This window comes from Antedon bifida, chromosome 4 (assembly GCF_963402885.1).
Source record: "Antedon bifida chromosome 4, ecAntBifi1.1, whole genome shotgun sequence".
Taxonomy (NCBI): Eukaryota; Metazoa; Echinodermata; class Crinoidea; order Comatulida; family Antedonidae; genus Antedon; species Antedon bifida.
Window position 1 is genome coordinate 20,131,855 of NC_136229.1, and position 23,685 is coordinate 20,155,539.

The window sequence follows — 23,685 nt, forward strand, 5'->3', positions numbered from 1 at the left end:
ATATAAAAAAATGTAAAAAAAATTAATTATAATGGATTAGTCCATACAAGTCGAGGTGGCCGAAAACGGCACCTGGTCCTTTATTCTCTATTATTATTATTTCATTTAGTATGTACTGTATGAAGGAAAATATATATGAATGTGATGACAAATATTAATTAAATAAAAACAAAATATATGACATCAAATACATTTTATAATTTAATGAATACTATTTATTGAAATCATATTTACCTAATTTATAAATTTGTTTCTATTCACAGAAACTGAAGTCAAAAACAAAATCAATGATTTAAGGACGTATTTTCGATGCGAAAAACGCAAAGAAAATGATAGCAAGACTAGTGGGAGTGGGTCTGCAAATTGCTATGTTTCAAGATGGCCCTTTTATACAAGCATTTCATTCTTATCACATCATGTCTGAAAAAAAGATGAAAATTAAAATTAAATAAAGGAGTATATTAACATATTTCATTTAGGCCTATTTTTATTTTTTGAGATGAATCCATGTATCATCTCTCCGGTTATGTTAGAGCCAAGCCAGGAAGTGGGATTAAATTGAGATACTGTTCCAATTTTCCCTATACCAGAAATTTCTCCTCTTCCAGAAATTTCCTCTCTTCCATAAATTTCCCCTCTTCCAGAAATTTCCCATCTTTCAGAAATTACCCTCTCCCAGAAATGTCCTCTCTCCCATCAACAGAATTGTCCCCCCTATCTTTAATACCACCAGTGTCACCAATGCCCCCTCCATGTAAAAAATCAAAAAAGAAGACAAATCCCGATGAAGATCTTATTAACAAGTCTCTACAAGTACTAATGCCGGCCGATAATAAGGGCCCAGAAGACCATTTTGGTTGTTATGTGGCCGCTGAACTCAAGAGGATTGAAGATTGAAAAAAAATTAACCAAAATAAATTACAAATTCAGGAAATACTTTGTCAATCTGAAGAATAAGATTTTAAGAAATTGAAGACACTTTCCCAACATTTTTTTCAATCTAATTTAAAGATATATTGTCCCCTTGAAACCATTTTTTTAAATTTTTTTTAATGCCATTTTAATGACTCATAATAGTTAATCACTTTGATCAGAAATTTGCGATTTTAATAAAGTTATTCAATTTATTATTTTCACAATATTATTTAGTTTATATACGGACAAAAAAAACTGGTAATTTAGGCTGAAACCTGACTTCCAATGGACTTGGCTAATATAATCTCTATGTATAATGTAATATAAGGCCGTGTTTCGCAGTTTGTGTAAGGGTATGTGGCGCAGTGAGTGTGTGTTGATTCAATGATCATTAAGGTCTATATAAAGCTCTGTATACACTATCAAACTAGTTGGACAAAAAAGTGTGATGTGCCAAAATATGGTAGTAGTAAAAATATGACATTGTCACCTATATGTATATCTATATGGCCACATCACATTGTTTTGTCACATAAAGTTTGATAGTGTAAACAGAGCTATATATGATTGTAAATGTAACATACCTGCAGTAAATGTTATATTAAAACCTACACCTGGGATGCTTCTGTCAGTTTGGAAACAAAACCATGCATCACTTCCTTGTATCACAAACTCATAAGGTACTAGATCACTTCTATCGCCTTCCAGCTCCACTCTATCAGCTTGAGAAAGGAAACTATATAACCAGGGCCATATGTAAGGACATCTTTATGCTCCTAATAAACAAAGAAAAATGACATGATAACAAAGTGTGATGTGCCCAAATTTGGCAGTGATATGGTCAAATATGGTAGTGATAGGACATCATCATGTCCATATATGGGCACATCACATTTTTTGTCACATATAGTTTGATAGTGTAGACAAGGCTTTAGTGTAACAGCAATATTATATAGCCAAACATATACAAATAGTTACTAGATAGGAAGTTCAAATACAAATATACCAATTTGTATTGGTTTTTGCATGGTCACTATGTTACAAAATGGTACAAATATTTTGTTACACCAAATATAAACATATATTATTATTATTGCAGATAAAATGTAAAAAAGACATAAATTTAAAAATTACCTCAGTGTTGAATACGTTCATTGTAAAGGTTATTGAACGTGCACCGTGTATACGAACAATATAGTGACAACTATGTCGGATACCATACATGTCCGGAAAATTCGGTGAGGTGATTTCGCCTGGTGCAGAAAAATAGTTGTTGCCACAGTTTCGCTCTGAAAATACAAGAAAACTAAACAAGTTTAATTCAAAAATAATAATTAAAAAAAGGTAAATAAATTTATGTTGAATATGTCATTTTAATGTAACATAATAGTTATCCAGTTCGACAAAAAAATGTATTTACCTGACTGTAATTTAAAGCAAAAAATGGTCAAATTAGCTGCTAGCCAATTAACCATTTATTTTGTTATTTTATAAGTGAAACATTTTTTTCCTACGGAAGTGTTTAGCTACAAAACAACATATTCAAAGTCTGATTTTCATTTTCATGTTTTTGGAGACAATACACCTTTAAAGAAAAGTCATCTTTTAATTAACAGAGTAAATTTATATTTCATTTCATTTATCTTGGCTCCAGATGTCTCCATACAAACACAACACACACAACCAGGTAGAGACAGGATTTCTAAAAAGTGAAACTAATCACCATCTAGTAGGTCTCCTATTGCACTGATTAGGTTAAAACCCCATTTATACCCAATATACAGTAATTGGTACAGAATCGCTCATTCATTCTGGTAGTCCCTCCCATCCACAAGGATATGTATAAAATGTTAAAGAACTTTCCTGAGCAAAAGGGTGCACACATTTTCCATCCATCGAAACTGGCCCTAGATGCCATAAAGACATTTGGCAATAAATGTTCTCAACACAAGAAATTATCAGACACCAAGAACATTGGGCTACACATTTTTGGAGATGACGGTATATTGAGTCATATATACCTGTGTCTATCTCGCAGTTCTGATCAGCAAAAGCACCGACACACTGGCATGTGTACGACTCAGATCCTCCATCACCAACACATGGAGCCCCATTCAGACAGGGATTATCACTAGCTGGACATGATGGTGGATCTAAAAGAGAGGAAATTTTTAAGAATAACAAATAATAAGGAGCTAATAAAAAAAATACATGTACTTATCCCCTTCGTAAAATACTTAATAATGGAGAATTATGTTATGTTAGTCAAGTAGGCTCTTAAAATAATTCCATAAATCAAGGGTTTACATCTGCAACACGGCACTTGGAAATTCTTAATCTTCAAACGACTAGGCGGTAATATTATTAATGACAAAACATTCAAACTGCACAGCAAAATAAAGCATGGACACTTTTCTTTTACCTTTAGACAAACAGTTAATAACAAATTGGATAAGCAGGGGCGGATCCAGGACAATCTTTAACTTAAATACTCGAGTCTTTTTAATATGCACTTTAACCTATGTGATTTACAATATTCAAACTTTTTTAAATTTACAATGATATTAAGAATTGATGACGATAGACAATGTTACAAAGTTTCTTTCATCAAAAACTATTAGTGAAAAGTAACAAGGCCAACAGCCATTAAGTCGCGTGCTACAATGCATAGTGATACCGGACCGACAGACAGACCGACAGACAGACAGACCGACCGACCGACATAGTGAACTATACTGACCGAAATTACTGAACATGTTTAAAAATGTTGAAATGTTTAAAAACATTTATATTTTTTTAATTTACACGTGCGTAGCCTGTCACTTTTGACGTGCTCGTATAACGTAATTTCGAGTTGAAAAGTAAGTCAAGAAAACAGAAATCGGGCAAAAAGAGTGCGCAAAAACCTGCGCACTCATGGCAATTTTGTAAACACTTAAAATTGCCTGAAACGTACTCTTATTTCATCGAAAATAAATTTTGAAAATTTTAAGCGCGCGTACGCATGCGTTACATGCGCTACACACGTAATTGTATTGCCATATGATGATTCATGCCCTGAAATTTATGAGTACCAAATTTTATTTAATTGTGATTCATGGTTGTGAAGATATGATTACAAACGTGATTTCGTTAAATCGTGCGTAGACCGCGTAATTTTTTATTGCGCACCGTGAAAACATAACCACATCGATTCCTGGCCATAAGGAATATTCTGTGAAAAATTGACTTAGCTAGATTAAACTGATATCAAGATAAGGTCAGAAAGCGATAAAACGCATAGTGATACCGGACCGACAGACAGACAGACCGACCGACATAGTGAACTATAGAGTCGCGTCCACGCGACTAAAAACTGGTTAATTTTTAAACCTCCCTGATCAAACTTTATTGTAAGGAATGTACTTGATATGTAAGAACATGTTGGTAACTATTACTTTGGTTATCTTGAAAACGCGTTTTCATAATCATTTTGTATTTAAAATGTATAATTTTGTGGCTAAGCAAGTTTGATATTTCTGACCCTAGATCGGGGCTAATTTTTTTCATGGCAGTTTCTTTAGTCGAGAGCCGACGACTATTTACCTTGCCCAATCGTGTTTTTTGTTTGTTCGGCTTCTTAAAGACAGTAGGCCAAGATAGTATTTAACTTAATTTCATAGTAGAGCAAAAGATTAGAATAATCTAAACGTCGTAAGAGACATTCGGTGTACTCATCAGCTTGTATGCCATACAAACAGGAGGACACTTATTAGAATACTTAGTGAAATCTTCATTCTGCTAATATGTTCCAGAATCACAGAAAGTACTACTACGCAATGACACGATAATAACCCGGTCTTTCAATTATGTTCTTACTATAGATATGGCCGAGTGAGTTCTTTTCGATATCATTCGCTACAATAATTCGTTACAATGAATATAGGCACATAATAAATAATAACAAACATAAATTTGAAATATTATTTCAGCACAAACCTAATGTATCAAAAGTAGGCCTATTTACTGCAATATGTACAGGAGCTACTCACATTCATCCCGACGATTTCTTTCATGAGCTGAAAAAGAATACATGACAACTTTACGTGAAAGATGGGGCATACTGTTTATGTTCACATTGTGATAGTTGGGAAAGATAAATTAATCTTTTCCATATAATAATAAAATAATAATAAATAATTTTATTTTAACACGGAAAAGTGTTCTTCTACAAGGCCGTGATCAACTTAATACATTATTAATTTAAAAATAAAAAATAGAGAAAAACATAAATAAACAGAAACCTTAATTATATTTAGGGGTACAAAATAAAATTACACCCATAGTTTTGTTTAAGTATTTTTGGCATTTTGCATTAGGTTTTCTATAGTATTCCATAATCTACCACGATATGAAAAACTGTGGGTTTATCCAATTTTAATACATCCTTTGATCTTGTATTGTATGTATCTTGATTTAGATTATGGTGGTGCTTGGTTATTGAATATTTTATAAAACATTTTGGCTTCATTGTTTTGCGGTTGAGAATCAAAGGACAACTTTACAGAGAACAATATTTTGACAACGTAGGCCTATTAGGGATGTACAAATGATATTAATGATTATTATTTTGATTAGTCATGAAGGTATACCATTTTTAATTTATACCTCATTAATTTATAGTCATAGTGAACGTGCAGTTGGTTAACTCTTTCGCGTTCGAAAAATCGATGGTACTACTTCGATTTCAAAATAGGAGTGCTGCCTTTTTAATGGACTACCTTCCTAGCTTAGAGTTTGACAACGATTCGAGAAGACGGAATCATTATTTGAATAGAAATGTACTTTGTAACAGGTAGTGAATAGTTTAGTGTTTTGAAGGAAGATAATTATTTCATGAGTTGAAAGATTTGGCTGCTTTGGCTTACACGTATTTACAGTTTATACAATGGCCTACTTCAAAAAACAGACCAGGAGAAAACATAAATCAGCCATTTGAATCTATAACAGATATGATTGTATTGTACTGTAGCCTATCTATCGCAAACTGTAATGATGATTTTATAAGAAAGTAAAACTATGACCATAATAAAGGAACAAGTTGTCTCCAACTACATATACACAGCAAAATATTTAAATTTTGTTTGAAGAATTTTGTAAAAAATTTTCTAACTAAGATTTAAAATCACTCAAAATTAAAAACAAAGTTTCTTGAAATTTCATTCGCATATTGTTTGTTGTTGTTTGTTTTACTTAAAATTAGTTATATCGATAATGTTTTGCATAAAACAGGATTCGACAAAATATTTTAAAAAATAATAATTATCTCCTCCTGTTTTTGTATAGGCCTAATATGCTATTTTAATGTCACATATTTATTCATTTCGACCAAAATATGGGTTGGACAAAACGCATTTTACCTCTGAAAATACTGTAATTTAAAGCAAAACCAATGGGTTTTTGGTTGAATTTACTTTGTTTATTTATAGATGCAAACATTATTTTGGTGGATTTATTTCTGCGGAAGTGAATAACTTTATTAAAATTTACAAAATGGCACATTAGAAGTCTGATTTTAATCTTCATTTTCCATGGGGGATAATACATCTTATAATTTACATACATAATTTAATTAATGGTTATATATTTCCCATAAAACGTTACAACAAAGATGAATAATATAAAACCTGGAGGGTTTTAAGATTTACTACAGTTATTCGCTTATTCCAAAAAAATTCTATAAACAAAATTTCGCTTATAAAAATACAAAATACACAGTGAATTTACAAGAGGCCCAATGGCTCCCAGTTTATTTATATTTTTTCTTTAATTGCTGTTTTATACCTATAGGCCTATGTAACCAATAATGTATATGATAATAAATTATAAAGCAAATTAAAAGATTAGAACATTTGATACTAACTTACCATAACCACTAACACCGGAATATTGGCATTGTCCAAATTCAGCCTTAAATAAATTTACGACTAGAAACACAACGACCAACGTTTGCATTCTCCTGTAAAAAAAGCATATTCGTTTGTATTGAAACAGTTTCAACCTTTTATTTATTTTTATTTATTTATTCAACTTCTCAGTTAGTGAAGGATCTGGACCAACAGGTGGTAACATCTCTATAAAACGGTACAGTCCCAAAGTGGCTGTGTGTGTTTGTGTGGACTAGTACACCGGGGTAACCCCTTACTCGTCTCGAAAGATGTACTAGGTTTTTTAAAGTGCACATGAGCTATGTGGACCTCCTTATCCGAGAAGACTCGTTCTACCACCAGAACCATGGAGCGAGTGAGCCTCGAACCCTTGCCGATGTTATGGCTACGTAATTACGGTTCCACTGTCTTAACCGTTCGGCCACCACTCACTCACTAAACCTGGATCAAATGTGATAATTGTAAAAATAAAAATATTCATTAAGACACAACTTTCTAACTAAGTTTAAGCGATTTACAGTAATATGAAATACATCGTAAGTGATCGTTCTTATTTCCATTCATTTATTTCCTTATTGCCATCTGTCTTTCCAACTTTCGAATAAAAGCATCATCAGGCCACAGCAGAGCATTCATTAACTTTGTTATTAGTGTTGAAAATATATCATTATAATTAACTTGTTAAACTGATTTGAAGAAAAACAATTCTTACTTAGCTTAGCTAGTACTTAGCTTGTGTATTCTATGAACGCAGCATACTATCATGCAATAATAGTGTAGTGTAAATTACTTACAGTTTAGCAGCCATGGTGATAGTGAACATCAATTAGTCTAAGTACGACTGGTTGTTGTATCTTTTTGAAAGACACTTTTATATTATATAAAAGGTTAAATTAACATAAACATAAGATATAACACATGTTTTAAACATGATGTTTATATGTAAAAAAATATATTTTGCAATTTTCCTCATTGATATTATTTAGGTGCTTAACATTATAGTTTAAATGTATATTATAGTTTAAGTGGCCTTATTGTTAGTGTATGCAATGAGAAGAATATATTATATACACACACCTGTTTAAAGAACTGTATTAATTTACATATAAAACATGAGCTGCAAACAACTGTTTAAAAACAATTCTTTAAAACAGTTTTATATGTGCAATGTTGCAATTATCGTTATTGTTATTATTCGAATACAATTAAATAAAACAATGCTTATGAATTGTTAATGTTGTTTACGTGTGGTTTTAGTGTTTATATTGTGTGTGAAATGAGATTAATTATTATTATTATTATTATTATGCTTAATACACCTGTTGCATGTTTGCATGCATGAATGTATACTTCACTACAATGGTAATTGTTTCCACTAGAGGGTGAGCTCGCTTCGCTCGCTCCCCTCTAGAGATGGGTGGAAATAGCCTTTTGAGTCAAACAAATTGCAAAAATTAGTTTTTTGGCTAAAACATGCTCAACTATATACATATATAATTATATCCAAAATCTACCCTGATCTGCTCATTTTAAATTACCTAATTTGCATAAAATCAAAACGGCTAAAACAAACTTATGATTCCTTGGCAATAAAATATTCACTTAGGCCTATGTCTTTAAAACGTAGTCTCGTGATGATGTGGACTAATCTTTGCCAGTTTGAGTCTCTTTGTTTATTTATCGCCATACGCGAGTGTTGCCACACGCAAATTACACAGTCAATATCAAACTCCTTTAGAATTTACTGGATTTTATGTTTAATGACAGGGACACGATAATCACGCGAAAATTACTCAGTCAATATCATCGCACTCGAGGAAATATACGTACGATCCTCGCAGCAGTAGTCGTGTGATGCAGTTTCAACCAATCACGTTCACGTATTTACATAGGCTATGTAATAAAAGACGTTAACATATCGACAGAAAAATCACTTTTTTTTACTGATCATTGAACCAATCAATTGTCTACAATATTGGTCTCAAATTCATTCAAAGTTGTTGAACCATGTTTGGACTTTGATGTTTACTTTTATGGAAGTCATTTATCCCAACAATACATAGTCATCTTAAATTAACATTCTTACTATAGTCTGAAAGTTGTAACCTATCCACTCTACTTCCTTATCTGCTTACAGGTAAAGCATGATTGTTTTAATTTATTATGTATTATGTATGTAATCATTTTGACTGTTTTGTTTTTAAATACTTCCTACAAACTTATAAAGAGTTGCAGACATTTTTTAAACAAGTTTAATTTATATAAAACATGGCTGATGAAAGTGTTATTCTTTGTTGTATTCATGTCGAACCAAGGAAGAGTGAAATTATTATTGTAATTTCACTCTTCTCTGATCATACGGTGTCAACTGCATTTGAAAAATGCATGAGTTACCAACCTTCACGACGTTTTCTTGGGCGATTCCTCCAGATCGAAATCACTTTTACTCACCCTTTTATATATCTTTTTTACGGTTTTAAAATATTAAAAAAATATTTTAAAAATATTTTTATACGGTTTAAAATATTTCAAAATATCTTAGACGGCTATCGTCACGCATTCTTGATTCGAAATTCCGTAAAGGTTTTCATATCTTGGAAAAAAGTGTTGGAAAAATGGGAAATGCATTTTCTACTGTATATCCATTGGCAAACAAAGGCAGTCTACTTCCAGAAGATTACGGTTTCGGAGAAAGTTTCCAACTCTACGAGCAACTTGTAAAAACTGGAATCGATCCAAACCCAGTAATCATAGATTCCGATGATCTTTTGGAAAATCCAGAATATATTTTGTCAGAGTTTTGCAAGCGGACAGGAATTCAATATAAAGACGAACTGTTAAGTTGGAATGCGGGAGATAGTGTTGTACAGAAATGGAAATCTTCGGAATTGTTTATACAAGGACACCAATTATGTGGTTTTTATGAAGATGCTTTTGCAAGGCAGAATTTTTACAAGTCTCCCCCTCCAGCAGATCGAGCCGATCTACCAGAAGATGTGAAAGTATGTGTTGACGCATCTATGCCGTATTAGGAGAAAATGTACGCGCTCCGTCGTGTTCAGGAGAGTACTAGTAGTTAAACAAACAATGATTGGGACATGGTTAGGGTTCACTTTTACAATGCGTTGATAATGGTATTATTCAAAATTATTCTCTCGTTATCTGAAAGTCACTTTATAAATGTTTATGTCATTTGGAATGTTTGTATTCTTGGGGAGTTTTTTTTTCTCTCAACGCGTTTTATCGTGTCACAGTTACAAAAGTGAAGATTCAAATAAAGATACTGTATTAAAAAAAAGGTTGTTATCAATTATTAATCATTGGATATGTTGGACTTTGTTGCTACATACTAAATGTTATATGGATGTCAATATATCCCAAATAATAGGACCACACATTATCTATGGCATTACCTACAAGAGAGTAGCTAAGGTGAAACTTATTCTACTTTCTTGCTTTTATTCAAGATATCTATACTTACAAATTGAGCAGAATACAGGTAAAACATTTTTTTAAATGTAGGCCTATCATGTATTATTTCTTATATTATGTACGTTTTTTCAAACAAATTGCACTGTGTTATATTCCTATGTTATAGATAGGCCTACAACATGGCTGATGACAAGCAAGTTCGTGTTATTCTTTGGTGTATTCCTCGTACGGTGTCAACTGCATTTGGAAAATGTATGAGTAACCTTGACGGCGTGCAAATCATAAATGAACCATACGTGTCCGCATACACCATTGGACCAGAGATGGTACCAATACCAGAACATTTGGAAAAGGAACAAGAGAAATTTGTGGCTAAATCAAGTGAGATTGACTTGGGTTTTCATCCAGGTTGGGAAACAAACAAGGCGACATACAAGTTCATAAAAGAAAATATTCTGGAGGCCGAATATCCAGGCAAGAAAGTTGTGTTTGTCAAAGATATGTCGTATGGTATCGCATGGAAACTGCACATGTTACCAGAAGGCTACCGCCATGCATTACTGATTCGAAATCCGATAAAGGTGTTTACATCTTGGAAAAAAGTGTTAGAAAAAATGGAAAAGACACTTTCTGCTGTATTTCCACTAGCAAACGAAGACAATGTTCTTCCAGAAAAGTATGGTTTCGGGGAAAGTTTCCAACTCTACGAGCATCTGGTAAAAACTGGAATTGAGCCAAACCCAGTAATCATAGATTCCGATGATCTTTTGGAAACTCCAGAATTTATCTTGAGAGAGTTTTGCAAGCGTACAGGAATTCAGTATAAAGACGAACTATTGAGTTGGAATGCAGGAGATAGTGTTGTACAGAAATGGAAGTCTTCGGAATTGTTTATGAAAGGCAACCAATTATGTGGTTATTATGAAGATGCTTTAGCAAGTCAGAATTTTTACAAGTCTCGTCCTCCAGCAGAGCAAGCCGATCTACCAGAAGATGTGAGAATTTGTGTTGACGCATCTATGCCGTATTACGAGAAAATGTACGCGCTACGCCTGCGTCCAGAAGAGCAATAATAAGTTTGTGTTAAATAAAAAGTATACTGAATCACATGATACGAACATTATAATAAGCCTATGATTGTCTAAATAAAGCCTAAATTCAACCTTACAAAACAAATTTGAACTGCAGTATAATACACGCAGTTGTAGATTAATTAAATTAATCATTATCACATATCATTTATTTCGCCATTGTAAACAAAAACGTACATGAAAACAGAACAAAAGTAAACCAATAAGGCAGGATTATTACCCAGGTAACAAAATAAACGTAGAGAACCTTTCCACAAGGAAATACTTACATAAAATTATATATATAAAATGTATTTTTAAAGTTTCAAATTTGAATTAAAAGATTATCTTTAATGTGTTGTATTCTTGTGTTTATCGTGATGATGTGCAGATCATAAATGAACCATGCGTGCAATACATTGACTGTCTTATCGAATCTATCATCATAATTATTATACAGATATTGCCTGCCTGCTTAGAGGTAAAATATAAGATTTGATATTTTGCTCGAGGGAATATATATTTCCTGAAGCGCTAGCTGAGGGAAATATAATTCTCGAGAGCATAATATCATTTCCCGAGGGAATGCCAAATCCTTTTACCGATATAAAAGGCAATATCTGTTATATTACATAGCCAACAACAAGTAGAATATCTACTGGGTCGGGTAGCTAGACCTCCTTATGTATGTTATAAGCCTGTCTAGTTATGCGTTGCACCTTACCTTGCGAAGAAGAATATACAGATAATTACTAATTAATGATTCCTTGGCAATAAAATATTCACTTAGGTCTAGGTCTTTTAAATTAACAGAAAAATTTCCATAAATAAGTCTACATTAATAATAATAATATTACCAGGTAGGCCGAATAAATAATAATTCATCTTCTTCGAGCCGAATCACCGGATGTTCAGCGTGTTTTATCGTGTCACAGTAACAAAAGTGAAGATTCAAATAAAGATTATATACTGTATTTAAAAAAAGGTTGTTGTATGTTATTTATCATTGGAGCAAAGTAAATGTCCTGATTGCCTATCTATTGGGTCTCGAGTTTACTCAGGTATGTTGGACTTTGTTGCTACATACTAAATATTATATAGATGTCAATATATATCCCAAATAATAGGACCACACATTATCTATGGCATTACCTACAAGAGAGTAGCTAAGGTGAAACTTATTCTACTTTCTTGCTTTTATTCAAGATATCTATACTTACAAATTGAGCACAGAATACAGGTAATAATCTAGGCCTATCATGTATTAATTCGTATGCAAGTTTTTTCAAACAGATTGCACTGTGTTATATTCCTATGTTATTAGATAACCTACAGCATGGCTGATGGTAAGCAAGTTCGTGTTATTCTTTGGTGTATTCCTCGTACGGTGTCAACTGCATTTGCAAAAAGCATGAGTAACCTTGATGACGTGCAGATCATAAATGAACCATACGTGTCTGCGTACACTTTTGGACCAGAGATGTTCCAGCAATCAGCAAATTTGGAAGAAGACCTAGAGAAAAGGATAGCTAAAACAAATAAGGTTGACTTGGGATTTGACGCTGGTTGGGATACAAACAAGGCGACATACAAATTCATAAAAGAAAATATTCTGGAGGCTAAATATCCAGGCAAGAAAGTTGTGTTTGTCAAAGATATGTCGCATGGTATCGCATGGAAGCTGCACATGTTACCAGAAGGCTTCCGCCATGCATTCTTGATTCGAAATCCCGTAAAGGTTTTCATATCTTTGAAAAAAGTGTTAGAAAAAATGGGAAAGGCATATTCTACTGTATTTCCATTGGAAAACAAAAATAATGTTATTCCAGAAAAGTATTTTTTCGGAGAAAGTTTCAAACTCTACGAGCATCTTGTAAAAACTGGAATCGAACCAAACCCAGTAATCATAGATTCCAATGATCTTTTGGAAAATCCAGAATTTATCTTGAGAGAGTTTTGCAAGCGGACAGGAATTCAGTATGAAGAGTTGGAATGCAGGAGATAGTGTTGTAAAGAAATGGAAGTCTTCGGAATACTTTATGAAAGGAAACCAATTATGTGGTTATTATGAAGATGCTTTTGCAAGTCAGAATTTTTACAAGTCTCCTCCTCCAGCAGATCGAGCCGATCTACCAGAAGATGTGAAAATATGTGTTGACGCATCTATGCCGTATTACGAGAACATGTACGCGCTACGCCTGCGTGCAGAGAAACAATGATAAGTTTGTGTTCGTCAAATAGTTATATTACATAGCCTATGTAAATACGTGAACGTGATTGGTTGAAACTGCGTCACATGACTACCGCTGCGAGGATCGTAAATCGTATATATCCTCGAGAACGATGATATTGACCGATTAATTTTCGCGTAATTATCGTGTCCCCTGTCATTAATCATATACATTCTCGAGTTCGATGATATTGACTGTGTAATTTTCGTGTGGCAACACTCGCGTTTGCCGATAAATAAACAAAAGTCATCTACTGGATCTTGAACCTGGGTGGAATTGTCACTCCATCGCAAGACAACGCTTCTACCACCGCTGCACCACGCAGCTTGCTTGAAGAAATTAATCATCTAAACTATTTAAACTATGCATACATAGCGCCCTCATTTGTTATTAGTCCTCCCTAAATGTGATGAAACACCGTTTGTGATTGGTCAATACTCACGGTAGTAACCTAGTAACTAGTACGCGCTGAACATCCGGTGATTCGGCTCCTCGAAGAGAAGACGATGAATTGTTTATTCGGCCTACCTGATTATAATATTATTATTAATAGGCTTATTGATGGAAATTCTTCTGTTAATTTAAACGACCTAGGCCTAAGTGAATATTTTATTGCCAAGGAATCATTAATTAGTAATTATCTGTATATTATTCTTCGCAAGGTAAGGTGTCTAGGCAGGAGGCTTGTTTACATACAATACAAATACTATAGAATAGGAGGCCTAGCCTAGCTTCACCCAACCCAGCAGACTTGTTCTTGGCTATATAATATAACAGATATCGCCTTTTATATCGGTAAAATATAAGATTTAACATCCCCTCGGGATGATATTATGTTCTCGGGGAATTATATATCCCTCAGCTGCCGCTTCGGGATATATATATTCCCTCGAACATAATATCATTCCCTCGGGGATGTCAAATCTTATATTTCACCTCTAAGCAGGCAATATCTGTATAATACAAAGTATACTGAATCACGTGATTAGCCTGCAGACATTATAATACTAGCCTACATTATGATTGGCATTAGGCCCAGACTTAATTTAAATTCAACATTACAAAACAAATCAAATTTGACCTGCAGTATGATGTAATTTAAAGCACTGTAAACAGAAACGTCCATGAAAACAGAACAAAAGTAAACCAATGAGGCAGGATTATTACCCAGGTAACAAAATAACCATAGAGAATCTCTCCACTAAAAAATAATTAAAATGGGTAAAATTATTTGAAAAGTTTAAAATGTGAATTATAAGTTCTCTTTAATGTGTTGTATTCTTGTGTTTATCGTTTCGAAAATTAAAATAAAGGGTATCGTCAACAACAAAAATCACGGCTGTTATCTGTTATTTATCATTGGACCAAGGTAATTGCCTTCTATTGGGTCTCGAGTTCATTCAGATATGTTGGACTTTGTCATTACATACTAAATGTATATGGATGTCAATATAATCCCAAATAATAGGCCTACACATTATCTTATACTTACCAGGGCGTAGCTGAGAAGTTGAAACTTATTTTACCTTCTTGCTTTTATTCAAGATATCTACTTAAAATTGAGCACAGAATAGGCCTACAGGTAAAAACAATAATTTTTTTAATTTAGTGTGTATTATTATTTACCTCCGCCAAGGAGGTATGTAATCGATCGCGTGTGTCTGTTTTTTGTTTGTTAGCTGGATTACTCAAAAGGTTATTGCAATATCTTTACCAAAATAAAATTACAGATGGATATGTGGTCAAGTACGACTTCATTAAATTTTTGAGGCAATCCGGACCACGGCCCTAATTCTGGACCACTATTTTCAGACAAGCTAGTGTTAAAAGATAGGACAGAATTTTCAAAAGCCGGCGAACAGTCTTAAAGTAACAAGTAAACTGAAATTACATTTTCTCGAGAACTACTTTTCCAAATTACGAGAAAATGTACGCGCTACGTCTGCGTGCAGAAAAGCAATGATAAACTTGTATCAGCAGAGCCTTCGGCTATATAATATCATTGGCAGAGCCATATAAAGAGTTACGATTTCGAAGATTATAAGCCATTTTTGTGTCAAAGAATTAGCACGCTGAGGGCGCGCGCATTTAGGCATAGAAAGTTAATTCTAAACCGCCCGGTGATATGTTGAAATTTAATTAATTAATTTGAAACGATAAGATGAGGAAATCTGTGAGAATGAGAAAAACCGAAACTCGAACGCGGAACCTTCTGCTTGATATGCAGATGTTCTAACCATTAGACCACTGGGGCTTTCATGGTATTGTTCAAACTCGATTGGATAGCGACTCTGTAACATTCTCGGCATGGTACAGCGAAACAGCACTAGTCCCTCAGTTGTACGAACGCGCACCAAATTGATACGCCCTCATCTTTCAGTATTTTTATTCACGAGGCGGGATCTCTGAAGAGATACTTTTTTTATAAATAAACATCACGGCACAGAATATATTCTAAACCGCCCGGTGATATACTGAAATTTAATTAATTTATTTGAAACGATAAGATGAGGAAATCCCAACCGAGATTTTAAAACAATAAATGAATGAACCAATACAAAAACACACAAATTAACCCTTCTTTTTATACAGTATAATTATGGCTCTCTGTGTGTTTTTGACACCAACTGCGCCGCCAACGTTATTAAATTTCAGAAACTCGTTCATCATTTCATTTGTAATAATTTGCCTTTATTATTTTAATATTGTTCATACATTTTTTTTTTGGTGAATAAAGACGATGATGTTTATAGTAATCCACCGGCCTAACACTTGTACTCAAAGACGATGATAAAAATAAAGATCATTTAACAAAAAAATATCACGGCTGTTATCCGTTATTTATCATTGACCAAGGTAATTGCCCTGATTACCTATCTATTGGGTCTCGAGTTCATTCAGATATGTTGGACTTGAACAAAGGCTATTTATCTTAAACTTAAAGCACAAACAAATTGAGCACAGAATACAGGTAAAACATATTGTTTTTTTAATGTAGGCATATCATGTATTATTTCTTATGTAAGTTTTTTCAGCACCAAATTACACTGTGTTATATCCTATGTTATAGATAGGCTTACAACATGGCTGATGGTAAGCAAGTTCGTGTTATTCTTTGGTGTATTCCTCGTACGGTGTCAACTGCATTTGGAAAATGCATGAGTAACCTTGATGACGTGCAGATCATAAATGAACCATACGTATCCGCGTACACCATTGGACCAGAGCAGTTGCAGCGACCAATAGCCAAAGATAAATTTATAGCTGATACAAGTGAGATTGACTTGGCATTTGACGTTGGTTGGGATGCAAAAAAGGCAACATACAAGTTCATAAAATCAAATCTTTTGGAGGCCGAATATCCAGGCAAGAAAGTTGTGTTTGTCAAAGATATGTCGCATGGTATCGCATGGAAGCTGCACATGTTGCCGGAAGGCTACCGCCATGCATTCTTGATCAGAAATCCCGTAAAGGTTTTCACATCTTGGAAAAAAGTGTTAGAAAAAATGGGAAAGGCACTTTCTACTGTATATTCGTTGGCAAACAAAAATAGTATTATTCCAGAAAATTACGGTTTCGGAGAAAGTTTCCAACTCTACGAGCATCTTATAAAAAGTGGAATCGAACCAAACCCAGTAATCATAGATTCCGATGATCTTTTGGAAAATCCAAAATTTATTTTGAGAGAGTTTTGCAAACGTACAGGAATTCAGTATAAAGACGAACTGTTGAGTTGGAATGCAGGAGATAGTGTTGTACAGAAATGGAAGTCTTCGGAATTGTTTATGCAAGGAAACCAGTTATGTGGGTATTATGAAGATGCTTTTGCAAGTCAGAACTTTTACAAATCTAATCCAACACCAGCAAATCGAGCAGATCTACCTGAAGATGTGAAAATATGTGTTGATGCATCTATGCCGTATTACGAGAGAATGTACGCGCTACGACTGCGTCCAGAAAAGCAATAAGTTTGTGTTGAATAAAAAGTATACGTGGTTAGCCTACGGACATTATAATAAGCCTACATTATGATTGGCATTAGGCCTAATGTAAATTCAACATTACAAAACAAATTTGAAATGAAGTATAATGTAATTTAAAGCAGCTATATATTAATTAAGTCAATCATTATCACATCATTTATTTCGACATTTTAAACAAAAACGTACATGAAAACAGAACAAAAGTAAACCAATGAGGCAGGATTATTACCCAGAGGTAACACAATAACCGTAGAGAACCTCTCCACAAATAAATACGTACATAAAATGAAATATTTAAAATGGGTAAAATTATTTTAAAAGTTTAAAATTTGAATCATAAGATTATCTTTAATGTGTTGTATTTTTGTGTTTATTGTGTCACAATTATTGCAAACGTGAAAATTAAAATAAAGTGTATCATCAACAATAAAAAATCACGGCTGCTATCTGTTATTTATCACTGGACCAAGGTAATTGGCATGTTTGCCTATCTATTGGGTCTCGAGTTCATTCAGATATATTGGACTTTGTTGAAAGCCTATACATACTAAATTGTATATGGATGTCAATATATCCCAAATAATAGGCCTACATATTAGCTAAGCCATTTACCTACAAGAGAGTAGCTAAGGTGAAACTTATTCACTTTATTGCTTTTAATCAAGATATCTACACAGAATACAGGTAAAAATAAATGTTTTAAAAAATGTATTGTGCATTAGTATTATTATTTTTTAAGACTTTCCACCAATCATAAAGAGCTGTAGTAATAGACTAACTGTATTATTTTTACTATGTTATAGATAGCCTACAGCATGGCTGATGGTAAGCAAGTTCGTGGTATTCTTCGTACGGTGTCAACTGCGTATGAAAATGCATGAGTAACCTTGACGACGTGCAGATCATAAATGAACCGTACGTGTCCGCGTACATGATTGGATCAGAGATGAAGCAGGCATCAGAAAGTTTTGAAAAAGACTTTCAAGAGAAACTTATAGCTAAAACAAATGAGATTGACTTGAAATATGACGCTGGTTGGGATACAAACATGGCGACATACACATTCACAAAAGGGAATCTTTTGGAGGCCGGATATCCAAACAAGAAAGTTGTGTTTGTCAAAGATATGTCATACGGTATCGCATGGAAGCTGCACATGTTACCGGAAGGATACCGTCATGCACTCTTGATTCGAAATCCCGTAAACGTTTTCACATCTTGGAAAAAAATGGGAAAGGCACTTTCTACTGTATTGCCATTTGAAAACAAAGGAAATTTTATTCCAGAAAAGTATGCTTTTGGAAAAAGTTTCCAACTCTACGAGCACCTGGTAAAATCTGGAATCGAACCAAACCCAGTAATCGTAGATTCCGATGATCTTTTGGAAAATCTAGAATTTATCTTGAGAGAGTTTTGTAAACGTACAGGAATTCAGTATAAAGACGAACTGTTTAGTTGGAATGCAGGAGATAGTGTTGTACAGAAGTGGAAGTTTTCAGAATTGTTTATGAAAGGCAACCAATTATGTGGTTATTATGAAGATGCTTTAGCAAGTCAGACTTTTTACAAGTCTCCTCTTCCAGCAGATCGTCCAGAAGAGTAATGATAAGTTTGTGTTAAATAAGAAGTATACTGAATCACATGATACGAACATTATAATAAGCCTACATTATGATTGGTATTATGCCTAGGTCTAGACCTAAATTCAACATTACAAACCAAGTTTGAACTGCAGTATAATTCAATTTAAAGCAGTTGTAGATTAATTAAATTAATCATTATCATATACGTAGGCCTACATGAAAACAGAACAAAAGTAAACCAATGAGGCAGGATTATTACCCAGGTAACACAATAAACGTAGAGAACCTCTCCACAAAGAAATACTTATATAAAATTAAATATTTAACATTTATTTTTAAAGTTTAAAATTTGAATTATAAGATTATCTTTAATGTGTTGTATGTGCAGATCATAAATGAACTATGCATGCAATACATTGACTGTCTTATCGAATCTATCCTCATCATATACAGATAGTGACTGCTTAAGACGTTAGATATAAGATTTGACATCCACGAGGGAATGATATTATGTTCGAGGGAATATATATTTCCCGAAGCGCCAGCTGAGGGAAATATATAATTCCCCGAGAACATATATATCATTCCCGAGGGATGTCAAATATTATATTTTACCGATATAAAAGGCGATATCTGTTATATTACATAGCCAACAACAAGTAGAATATCTGTTGGGTCGGGTAGGTAGCCTAGGCCCTACTAGAGGCCTCCTTTTTGTATTGTATGTAAACAAGCCTGCCTATAGATACCTACCTTGCGAAGAATAATATACAGATAATTAATAATTAATGATTCCTTGGCAATAAAATATTCACTAGCCTAGGTCGTTTAAATAATAATAGAAGAATTTCCACCAATAAGCCTACATTAATAATAATATTATTATCAGGTAGGCCGAATAATTCGTCTTCTTCGAGCCGAATCACCGGATGTTCGCCGCGTCGCGCGTAACTAACTACTACCGTGAGTATAAACGAATCACAAACGGTCTTTCATCACATCTAGGGAGGACTAATAACAAATGATGGAGTGACAATTTCATCGCGAGTTCAAGACCCAGTAGATGACTTTTGTTTATTTATCGGCAAACGCGAGTGTTGCCACACGAAAATTACACAGTCAATATCATCGTACTCAAGAATTTGCTGGATTTTATATGTTTAATGACAGGGGACACGATAATTACGCGAAAATTACTCAGTCAATATCATCGTACTCGAGGATACGATCCTCGCAGCGGTAGTCATGTGACGCAGTTTCAACCAATCACGTTCACGTATTTACATAGGCTATGTAATATTATACAGATATTGCCTGCCTGAAGAGGTAAAATATAAGATTTGACATCCTCGATGGAATGATATTTTGCTCGAGGGAATATATATTTCCCGAAGCGCTAGCTGAGGGAAATATAATTCTCGAGAGCATAATATCATTTCCCGAGGCGAATAAGAAGAAGAATATACAGATAATTACTAATTAATGTCCTTGGCAATAAAATATTCGTTTAGGCCTAGGTCTTTTAAATTAACAGAAGAATTTTCATAAATAAGCCTACATTAATAATAATAATATTATCAGGTAGGCCGAATAAATAATAATTCATCATCTTCGAGCCGAATCACCGGATGTTCAGCGCGCCGCGCGTAACAGGTTACTACCGTGAGTATTGGCCAATCACAAACAGTCTTTCGTCGCATCTATAGAGGGCGAATAAAAAAAAGAAGGCGCTATGTATGCATAGTTTAAATAGTTTAGTTTATTTCTTCAAGCAAGTGGCGCGGCGTGTAAAACGTAGTCTTGTGATGATGTGGACTAATCTTCGCGAGTTCGAGTCCCAGTAGATGACTTTTGTTTATTTATCGCCAAACGCGAGGGTTTCCACACGCAAATTACACAGTCAATATCAAACTCCTTTAGAATTTACTGGATTTTATGTTTAATGATATAGGCCTATGTAACCAATAATGTATATGATAATAAATTATAAAGCAAATTAAAAGATTAGAACATTTGATACTAACTTACCATAACCACTAACACCGGAATATTGGCATTGTCCAAATTCAGCCTTAAATAAATTTACGACTAGAAACACAACGACCAACGTTTGCATTCTCCTGTAAAAAAAGCATATTCGTTTGTATTGAAACAGTTTCAACCTTTTATTTATTTTTATTTATTTATTCAACTTCTCAGTTAGTGAAGGATCTGGACCAACAGGTGGTAACATCTCTATAAAACGGTACAGTCCCAAAGTGGCTGTGTGTGTTTGTGTGGACTAGTACACCGGGGTAACCCCTTACTCGTCTCGAAAGATGTACTAGGTTTTTTAAAGTGCACATGAGCTATGTGGACCTCCTTATCCGAGAAGACTCGTTCTACCACCAGAACCATGGAGCGAGTGAGCCTCGAACCCTTGCCGATGTTATGGCTACGTAATTACGGTTCCACTGTCTTAACCGTTCGGCCACCACTCACTCACTAAACCTGGATCAAATGTGATAATTGTAAAAATAAAAATATTCATTAAGACACAACTTTCTAACTAAGTTTAAGCGATTTACAGTAATATGAAATACATCGTAAGTGATCGTTCTTATTTCCATTCATTTATTTCCTTATTGCCATCTGTCTTTCCAACTTTCGAATAAAAGCATCATCAGGCCACAGCAGAGCATTCATTAACTTTGTTATTAGTGTTGAAAATATATCATTATAATTAACTTGTTAAACTGATTTGAAGAAAAACAATTCTTACTTAGCTTAGCTAGTACTTAGCTTGTGTATTCTATGAACGCAGCATACTATCATGCAATAATAGTGTAGTGTAAATTACTTACAGTTTAGCAGCCATGGTCATTGAACCAATCAATTGTCTACAATATTAGTCTTAAATTCATTCAAAGTTGTTGAACCATGTTTACTTTTATGGAAGTCATTTATCCCAACAATACATAGTCATCTTAAATTAACATTCTTACTATAGTCTGAAAGTTGTAACCTATCCATTCTACTTCCTTATCTGCTTACAGGTGAGCATAAATATAGGTAAATCATGATTGTTTTAATGTATTGTGTATATAATCATTTTTACTGTACTGTTTTGGAAGATTTCCTACCAACTTATAATGAGTTGCAGACATTGTTTAATGATATAAAACATGGCTGATGATAGGCAAGTGTTATTCTTTGCTGTATTCATGTCGTACCAAGGAAGAGTGAAATTATTATTGTAATTTCACTCTTCTCTGATCGTACTTGCATTTGAACAAGGCCATTACATGGCTGCAGTCGCGTGTTAAAGTTAGTGTTTACCGACCGACCAACCAACCGACCGACCAACCGACCAACCAACCAACCGACCGACATAGTGAGCTGTAGAGTGCATGAGTAACCAACCTTCACGATGTTTTCTTGGACGAATCCTCAAGATCGAAATTTATTTTTACAAATATTTTAAACATAGTTTTATACGGTTTTAAATATTTTAAAATATTTTAGAAAGCTATCGTCACGCATTCTAGATCCGAAAGTTTTCATATTTTGGAAAAGGGTGTTGGAAAAATGGGAAGGGCACTTTCTACTTTATATCCATTGGCAAACAAAAACAGTATTATTCCACGGTTTACTACGGTTTTGGAGAGAGTTTCCAACTCTACAAGCATCTTGTAAAACTGGAATCGAGCCAAACCCAGTAATCATAGATTCCGATGATCTTTTGGAAACTCTAGAATTTATTTTGAGGGACAGATAAAAAGACCAACATTACGTAGTTTAGATGTTTTAAATGCGTATATAATAATTCTCAATTCTCATAAATCTTAAAAATGTAAGCTCTATTCTAGGTTAGTTGCAAAAGCGGACAGGAATTAAGAAAATATACGCGCTCCGTCTGCGTGCAGGAGAGTATTAATTATTGTTGTTTATTGAGTATAATACACAAACAATGGTTGGAGCATGGTTAGAGTTGACTTTTACAATGCGTTGATAATGGTATTATTCAACATTATTCTCTCGTTTTCTGAAAGTCACTTTATAAGTCAATGTTTATGTCATTTGGAATGTTTTGTATTCTTGGGGAGTTTTTTTGTCTTCTCAACGCGTTTTTTCTTGTCACAGTTACAAAAGTGAAGATTCAAATAAAGATTATATACTGTATTTAAAAAAAGGTTGTTGTATGTTATTTATCATTGGAGCAAGGTAATTGTCCTGATTGCCTATCTATTGGGTCTCGAGTTTACTCAGGTATGTTGGACTTTGTTGCTACATACTAAATATTATATAGATGTCAATATATATCCCAAATAATAGGACCTTTAGCAAACATTATCTATGGCATTACCTACAAGAGAGTAGCTAATGTGAAACTTATTCTACTTTCTTACTTTTATTCAAGATATCTATACTTACAAATTGAGCCCAGCATACAGGTAGAACATATCGTTTTTTAATGTAGGCCTATAATGTATTATTTCGTATGTAAGTTTTTTTTCAAACAAATTGCACTGTGTTATATTCCTATGTTATAGATAGCCTACAAC

The 23,685-nt window shown here is 33.8% G+C and overlaps 5 protein-coding genes across 5 annotated transcripts; 4 read left to right on the forward strand and 1 right to left on the reverse strand.

Annotated features, from left to right (window-relative positions):
- Window positions 1-1,565: 1,565 nt before the first annotated feature.
- Window positions 1,566-7,684, reverse strand: LOC144841013 (fibropellin-3-like). Its single transcript, XM_078697157.1, has 6 exons — window positions 7,637-7,684; window positions 6,822-6,913; window positions 4,947-4,973; window positions 2,937-3,068; window positions 2,050-2,204; window positions 1,566-1,691 (listed from the first exon to the last, which is right to left on the reverse strand). The coding sequence occupies exons 1-6, from the start codon at window positions 7,663-7,665 to the stop codon at window positions 1,599-1,601; spliced, it is 528 nt and encodes a 175-aa protein (XP_078553283.1). The 5' UTR covers window positions 7,666-7,684; the 3' UTR covers window positions 1,566-1,598.
- A 1,773-nt stretch (window positions 7,685-9,457) lies between these two features.
- Window positions 9,458-9,874, forward strand: LOC144839247 (uncharacterized). The gene has a single exon (XM_078694562.1). It carries the CDS (start codon window positions 9,458-9,460, stop codon window positions 9,872-9,874), a length of 417 nt encoding a protein of 138 aa, XP_078550688.1.
- Window positions 9,875-10,453: 579 nt separating this feature from the next.
- Window positions 10,454-11,347, forward strand: LOC144839248 (uncharacterized). Its single transcript, XM_078694564.1, has one exon. It carries the CDS (start codon window positions 10,454-10,456, stop codon window positions 11,345-11,347), a length of 894 nt encoding a protein of 297 aa, XP_078550690.1.
- A 5,311-nt stretch (window positions 11,348-16,658) lies between these two features.
- LOC144840755 (uncharacterized) lies at window positions 16,659-19,361 on the forward strand. The gene is made up of 2 exons (XM_078696765.1): window positions 16,659-17,547; window positions 19,169-19,361. Exon 1 carries the CDS (start codon window positions 16,659-16,661, stop codon window positions 17,541-17,543), a length of 885 nt encoding a protein of 294 aa, XP_078552891.1. The 3' UTR covers window positions 17,544-17,547; window positions 19,169-19,361.
- Window positions 18,436-19,161, forward strand: LOC144839249 (uncharacterized). Its single transcript, XM_078694565.1, has one exon. The coding sequence runs from the start codon at window positions 18,436-18,438 to the stop codon at window positions 19,159-19,161; it is 726 nt and encodes a 241-aa protein (XP_078550691.1).
- Window positions 19,362-23,685: the final 4,324 nt, after the last annotated feature.